General features: G+C 31.6%; 1 protein-coding gene across 1 annotated transcript in view; it reads left to right on the top strand.

Annotated features, from left to right (window-relative positions):
• The window catches only part of LOC106329895, a 10,394-nt gene extending 4,812 nt beyond the window's left edge, over positions 1–5,582 (top strand). Inside the window, exon 2 of the mRNA XM_013768501.1 lies at positions 4,704–5,582. Within this exon, the coding sequence (XP_013623955.1) occupies positions 4,704–5,582 (879 nt within the window). The remainder of the gene's footprint in view (positions 1–4,703) is intronic.
• The last annotated feature ends 2,517 nt before the right edge of the window (positions 5,583–8,099 follow it).

Genomic DNA, 8,099 nt, shown 5'->3' with positions numbered 1-8,099 from the left:
GGAGCAGCAGGATATAGGACCGCCATACATGAAACTGGAGGAGAGGAAACTTCTTCTTTAACTGATCATCATCGAAAACGACGACTGTAGTAGATCTGTCTCAGATTTTCAATTTTAAAAAATCTATGTTTTCAGACCCAGTTGCGGAAACAATAATTACCAGAACCATAAGATCTCAGAGAAAGATAAAGAATAAGTTGAAGAAGATAGATAAAGAAGATGAAGAATGAAGAATAACATAGACCCTTATTTTATTGTTGTAATATTAGTGATGACATGACAAATCCGAATTGATGACATAGCGGATGACAAGGAAAATTGGTTAGTCAGCCGCCAAACGAATATATAACTCAGCCTAAATAAATCAGCCCTCATGTACAATGCAAGTCAGCCGAAACATGGATACTATTTCAGTAATTAATCTTTCGCTAATAAATCAGCTGTAATTAGGATGAAAAATCTTAAGTCAGCCATATCTTCAAATAAATCAGCCGTCAAACAATTGATATTCTAGTAATTAATCTTTCGCTAATAATTCAGCCGTAAATAAGCTGAGTTTACTATTAATCCATCCAATGACGGCTGATTAAATATAACTCAGCCGTAACAACAGCTCATAAGTCGGCCGTAAATTCAATAACTCATCCAGTCGATGTTCATTAACTCAGTCGTGGAAACATAACTCAGCCGTGTCTTAACTACAACTCAGCCGAATTTTACAGAAATCAAACCGCCGATGTATAAGTCAGCCGTAACTTGTGTACGTAAGTCAGCCGTTATCCCATAAATCAGCCAGATTTCTGTAAATTAGCCGTAACTAACAGCTGATTTATGTTCTTAAGTCAGTCGTTTTCTCTTAAGTCAGCCGCGTTGTTTAATTCAGCCGCAACGTAGCAGTAACTCAGCTGTAACGACGTACATAGCTCTTTACGGGCGACTTAATGAAAACACATAACCGAATTCCTACGTGGTGTCGGGTTTTTGATTACATGGCATTAAAAAGTAATGACATTTTTGTAAGTACGTTTTTTCTCATAACGTAAAAAAAAGGCACGCTTGGTATTTAAAAAATGCGAGTAATAAAAAAAAAATATGTATGATTCTAGCCAATTGTCCTAAAATATTGTATATTTGAGCAAACTTCCCAAACTTATATATGTATATATAAATATGAAACTTCGACGTATCTAAAAATAGGAAACTTCGAATACATGTATATACGAATATGTAGATGACAAAAAAAATGCGAATATGTTGAACATTTATGCTACTGTTTCTCAAGATACAAACGTCGGGTTCACATGTGCGTTTGAAAGACATTACCCACGTGTAGCTATCATTTTTTTCTTTCTTTTCTGCAACGTACGTAGTTGTCGTTTTCTCCTTTTTTTTTTGTAGTTGTTGTTTTCTAAACAAACAAGAAGTTAGATGAACTGTTTTTGTTCATTACCACTCATATTCAACATCGTCGGTGCACAATTTCTTTGTTAACATCACGATCTATTAGTTTCGGTTCAAAAAAAAAATTTTGAGAAAATATTTTTATTAATAGTGTTAACAGCAACCACGTTTATTTTCAAAAACTGTTTAATATAGGCATTGTTTTGTAAGATGTTAGGGATTTGCCAATAGAATAATTTCTTTCATATAAAATTTTATATAATTAACGAAAATATTAAAAGAATAACTAAAAGAGTATTAAATACTAGATAGAATCAAACTGAATTTTTCTTTCTTCAATCTAAAGCCTAAATTTGAATCAGATTGAAACATAAATCTGAATCAGATTGAAACATAAATCATACTAGCATGACTGGCTAACTGATGAGTGTCTTTTTTACAAAGAGCATTTTGAATACCTTTTTACCAAGAAAATTGACCAAAGATTGTGTTCTATCATTTTTTGTTCTTGACGGCCATAGAGAGATTGAGGGTGATTTGTGAGATTTTGGATCATTATTGTAGATTTTTGGAAAGAAATTTCTCTTGTACTCATTTTGGAGAAGATTTTTTTATCCTTCTCTCATTTTCAATGCAATTATATCACGTTTTATAGAATCATTTTGTTGTTTTTCTTTGATTATGAGTGAGTAGTCTATTAGTTGGGTTAAGAAGTTTTCACAGGAGATGTTTCACTGTACTGATCTAAAAACTGATAAATTAGGAATTTATGATTTTGGATCTTTGTCTATTGATTTTTTTTAAGGCAGTGACTTAACTGATCACCTAACCAACGGAAGATGATGTTACTCTACCTTGTGAACTGGTTAAACATGAATCTAAAGTTTTCTTTTAAAATCAGAAATGCAATGGAAGGTAGCATTTAGGATTCTGAGTATAAGGTGTTAGCGCTACAAAAATAGGTTAGCTCTAGCATTGTTATTCGAGTCTGAGACGTCCATGTAATTTGTTCCATGTATTCTTGTTGTGTGTTCAATACTGAAATGAGATCTTTTACAATTCTCAACATTCAGCGTTCTATCTAATTGTTTACAACTCATGTTAATTGTTTTTTTGCTTTCTGAATTTAGTGAACCGAAAAACCATACAATAATCTTTTTTTATTGCTTTAGCCAGTAACATATTTAAAAACTCTACGTATAATTATAGTCTTTGTGAATTTGATCCCTAAGTATTAGTGTGTATTACTATGTATTTGTGGTTTATATTTAACACTTAAAGCTTGACCCTATCATTAACAAAGGAGTACAGACGGTGTAACCATCTTGAATCTAACTCCATATTCCTCGCTATCTTAATAGATTTAAATAGATTTCTTACTATTTTTATAAAAAAAATATAAAAAATTTAATTAATAAAAATGTAAAACTAAATAAAATTGTTTAGATTTTAAACAAACACAAACTTGAAGGATTTAAAATTATCATTTGCTTTAGAATTTATAAAAGTGTTGAACCGGTCCTGCATTTTAAATTGTATTCTAGGTTATGTTATATTTTAGATGCTACCATAAATTATACCAATCAATTCAGGTTCGAAGGCACCCCAATATACTTCACATTAAGGCCACACTATCCCTTTGAAAATTAGTTTGGATTTCTCCATAGGCCTGTGATTAAAAAATGTTTAGAAGAAAAAAGACTAGCAGTCGCAACAATGAGTTATTGTACTGATTCAGCCGATTTTAATTAAGACATGTGATACATACGCATAAATATACATAACCTCTTCTTTACTGTATGGTCCCCATTATTAATTTATTATCAATAATATTTCAAAGAAAGAACATTTTGTCCGACAACTAAACATATGGTTGAAAACGTGTTTAAATTCCTTTTTGAAAAATGCAATTTGTATTGACAATAAAAGATATTACTCCCTCTGTTTCATAAAGAATGTGATTTTAGCTTTTTTTATACAGATTAAAAAATAATTAAAATGTATTAAAGTTCTTATTAATTACACATATTCAACCAATAGTATTTGAGATAATTAAATTATTTATAAAATCTATGCATTTGTAACTAATTTTAAGTTGAAAGTTGCATTGGAATTTTAAAATGATATTTTTTTTGTAACAAGAAAAAAAAAGCTAAAGTGATACTTAATAAGAAACAGAGGGAGTAATAATACATTACTAAGTGGTTGTGCTTTCATTGTGAGCAGTTGAGATAATTTTGCTTTTCAATCAATAATTGTTTTTTTTCAATCAATAAAATTAAAGAAGCTCAATATGCTATATAGTACTACATTAACATGTTTAGGAGTCATGAGCAAGGAACAAAGTGAACAAAACTCTTCAAATTTCGAGATACAATTTGCTATAATGTCTGCGCGTAAAGTTGGACGCATTTTAACGGATCCCTTATCAATCACATAAGAAGAATCAAGGATGGATTTCACCAAAAATAATAATCAATGATGGATTTGATATATTACTCTTTTACCAAAAAAATGATATATCACTCTTTTACCAAAAAAAAAATGATATATAACTCACTATATTACATCGTAACGTCAGTCCCGGCTCTTGGGTAGGGCAACATGGGCGGTTGCCCAGGGTCCATGAGTCCATAATTTCTTTTAGTGTTATTCTATAGGTCCTTTTTAATTGGTTTGATTATTAAAAAGGCCCATAATTAACTAAATCTAATCTACTTACAAAAAGACATAACAACAAACAATCTGTGCGCTTATTATCATCAAACCCGGTTTAATGAGGACGCAACCAGTACACCTGCTCCAGAGCCCACCTAAATATGATATGATGTACCATTCACTAATAATAAAGATCCAGATTTATTTTTTTTTTAACAACATGACAGTTTTTTTTTTGTATTTTTAATGTTGATTTTAGACAAAATTTAAAAGACATAATAATCAAAGTTTTTAAACCTTAAATTGCAAACCAAAATAATAAGTTTAGCTAATTGTTTTTAAAAAAGTTTAACATTCTCTTTAATAATTATATTAAATTAATTAATTAAAAGGTCTTTGAAATTTTTTTTGCCCAGGGCCTTTCAACAAGTTAAGCCGGCACTGCGTAACGTACGTATTAAAAAGAAAAGTTCAAATGAACTGTACAAAATGGAAACAAAGTGGAAAGGTGATTAGAGAAAAACGGATGAGCTCAGCTATATTAGAAAATGACTGGAAATTTTCATTAACGAAACAAATAAGTACAATACAAATCTTTTGTACAAGTAGAGCTCAGCTCTCTTGATTCTTGGATTTGGAAGAAGCTACTGAAGTATAGAGCTCTGGCCAGATCTTTTGTACAAGTAGAAATAAGAAGTGGAACTCCTACTTCTTTCTGGTTTGATGAGTGGTCCCCCTTGGGGAGGATAATAGACCTCACCGAAATGCAAGGTTGCATCGCGCTTGGGATCAATCTCAACGCCACCGTCGAGTTTGTTATTCAAAACTACCGGAGCCGCCGCTACAGAGCAGAACACTTGATCACCATTGATAAGGAAATCCTGAAGTTGAGAGCCCAGGGGCTTACAGAAGAGGACGATGTGGTTAAGTGGAAAGGGAAAGGCAATGTGTTTCGACCTTGTTTCGACATACACCAAACTTGGAACTCTATTCGAGTGCCGCAGTCAAAAGTTCAGTGGTATAAGGGTCTCTGGTTTGCTGGATCAACTCCAAAGTACTCTGTTATGTCTTGGCTTGCTGTACATAATCGCCTGGCAACAGGAGATAGGCTGCTGCTGTGGAACTCTCAGGCAAACGCTCAGTGTATCCTCTGTAACTCTGCAGTCGAATCCCGAAATCATCTTTTCTTTAGCTGCACCTTCACAGAGACTATTTGGAGGAACCTTACAAGGAAGCTACTTGGACAGAACTACTCACACATATGGAGTCAAGTTCTTGATCTTATATCAACACACACTGTCTCAGGGGAGACAAGGTTCCTCCTAAGATACGCTTTTCAAGTTTCAGTGCACAGTATTTGGCTAGAGAGAAATGGTAGGAGACACGGCAAGGTTCAGAGACATCCGAGCATTCTTATCAAGTTCATCGACAAGCAAATACGAAACCGAATCAGTTCACTCCGGGGACGAGCTGGAACATCTTTCAACAACGCGATGGTGGTTTGGTTTTCGTCTAGAGATTAGACGGGCTCTACTCCACAAAATTTGTTTCAAAACTATCACACAAGCTTAAACTCAAGTTGCATTAGTTTGTACAAAAGTCTTTTTTGATTTGAATAAATTTAACATTCTTTCTTTTTATCACAAATTTTAGATATATATGAAAATAACTATTTTAAAGGTAAATTTGAAAAATAGTATCAAATTTATGGTAAAATTAGAATTTCTCATGTTTGCACATGTTTTTAAGAGTAACAAGTCACATTGTACATATACCAACATTATCCTCTTTTTAGAGTTCACAATATTTAAATATATTGGTATATGTTATCATGAGTGATAACTTAACTAAAACTAGTTTGGAAATCACATACTTTTTAATGTTCTCCGGCTTTTCAAGTTTGGGTTTTCTCTAGGATCCCATTAAACCTACTGCTTTTCCCTATTCAGTCAATATTTGCTAATATGAATCACTTGCTTTGGAGAATTGAACCACCAATGGAAGATCATCAGTTTGCATAGATACTTTGGTATATATGGAAGGACATGAACAATAAGGTTTTCAGTAATATATATGTTGTCCCCAGGAATACCATTAAATTGGCAGAAACAGAAGCCACACTTTGGCGTGAAGCACATCACTAACACTTTAGAACTCGCAAAATAGGACTACATAATCGTCATTACCCTCGAAGACATGGCCGGTGGTGTTTTACGGATGGATTATGGAAAGATCAGGCTAAGTTTTTGGAACAAGGATGGTACAATACTTTGGAAAAATTTGATGGACTAATGGGAACAAGAAATACGAGGCATAGTTTGACGCCACTTCAAGAAGAAATGGAGGCACTAATATGGGCTATGGAGAGAATGAGGAACTTAAGACAATTTCATGTCACGTTTGTAACGGATTATTCTCAATTGGTGAAGATGGTTTTGGAATCAGAAGAATGACAAACATTTGCAAATGATTTGGAAGATATCCAGAAACTGAAGGACAACTTCTCGCGATTGAGATTATATACGTTCCAAGAACACATAATTCAAAGGTAGATATTCTCGCACGTACTACTTTGAAACAATCGTCTTTCGTCGTTTACATGAATGCATAATTACAAGGGTGGTTCATAGAATCCTAGTTGAGTATGTATGCTTATGACAAAAAAAAAACTTAACTAAAATTAGGAATGTACATTTCGATTTTAATTCATTTTCGGTTTAGGTTCAGTTTGGTTTGTGTGGTTCTAAAAAACTTTAATAAGCCAACCAAAATTATTTTGGTTTATGTTCTGTTTGATTTGTTGTCGGTTTAGTTTAATAAAATTAATTTTTATTTTTCGTTTAATTCGTTTAAGCAAATATAATTTATAAAATATAAAATCAAATCATCATTTAATAATTAAATCATTAACTTTTAATATTTAAATATAAAGCATAATAATTAAAATAGAAGAAATAATCCAATATTAAATCATTTTTCAAACATATTATAACTATCATAGATAGCTTTCAGTTTTGATGATTGTGTAGGAAACTCATATTTTATTTACTTTATTGTTATTTGTGTTTTTTGTATTCATTTAAAGTAAAATGTATAAAATTATATTTAATTGTGTAGATTAGATGGTTAACTATTTTAAATCTGAACATTATTAATATATTTTGTTAATTTAATTAAGTACACTTCAATTTTTAAGTTCGGTTTAGTTTAAAACCAAACCATAAATGTATAATATATAAACATTGTATATTATATGATCGTTTAAAGAAAACTAAGTTCAACCAAAATTCTATTTTAGTCATATGACTACGGTTTTTTGATTATTTATGTTAAATACCGATAAAACGAATGAATCAAAACGTCATAATCTATCAAATCATTTTTCGAACATTAATGAGTATACTTAGAAAACTCAGTTCAACCAAAATGTTTCCATTTCAATTCGTTGTTCCACTATTTATCTAGCAGACGAATCAAAATAAGAATCAACCACTATAAAGAAAATAAGTTTTGGAAAATATATTGGGGGTCTTAATTTCTGTTTCTTTAGTTAATCAATCAAAACTATAATGTAAATTTAGTGAATCACATATATATAAGAGATCTCGACTATAGAAATAAGATGAAAAGAAAACGATCACTATGGGTTCGCTGCTTTTGTTTACTGCTGACATTCTATTGCGCTGTTCCAGCGTAAATAAGAGATACTAGGTGATACCCGCGCCCTGCGCGGAGTGAATGGATTAAAAGAGATTATAACTTTTAATCTATAGATATTAGAAATGCAAAACTTATAGTCACAAGATTACATATTATATAATGTGTTGAGATCCACCATAAGTGTTTTGCTTGCAAGATCGAATTTGTAATGATGTTTGGGAAGAAGAATGTGATGAGTAGATGTGCTCAAAACAACCTATTTATATATACTATGAGGAATGATTAGATTTCAAATGATGAAATCGTATGTGATTTGGATGAAAGGTAATCTATAAGAGTAATCAAAAACTTATATAAACTAAATTATGAAGGAAAAAAAA

The sequence above is a fragment of the Brassica oleracea genome, chromosome C3 (genome assembly GCF_000695525.1).
Source record: "Brassica oleracea var. oleracea cultivar TO1000 chromosome C3, BOL, whole genome shotgun sequence".
Lineage (NCBI taxonomy): Eukaryota > Viridiplantae > Streptophyta > Magnoliopsida > Brassicales > Brassicaceae > Brassica > Brassica oleracea.
The sequence above is the reverse complement of the archived record's forward strand: the minus strand, read 5'-3'. Positions and strand labels throughout refer to the sequence as shown.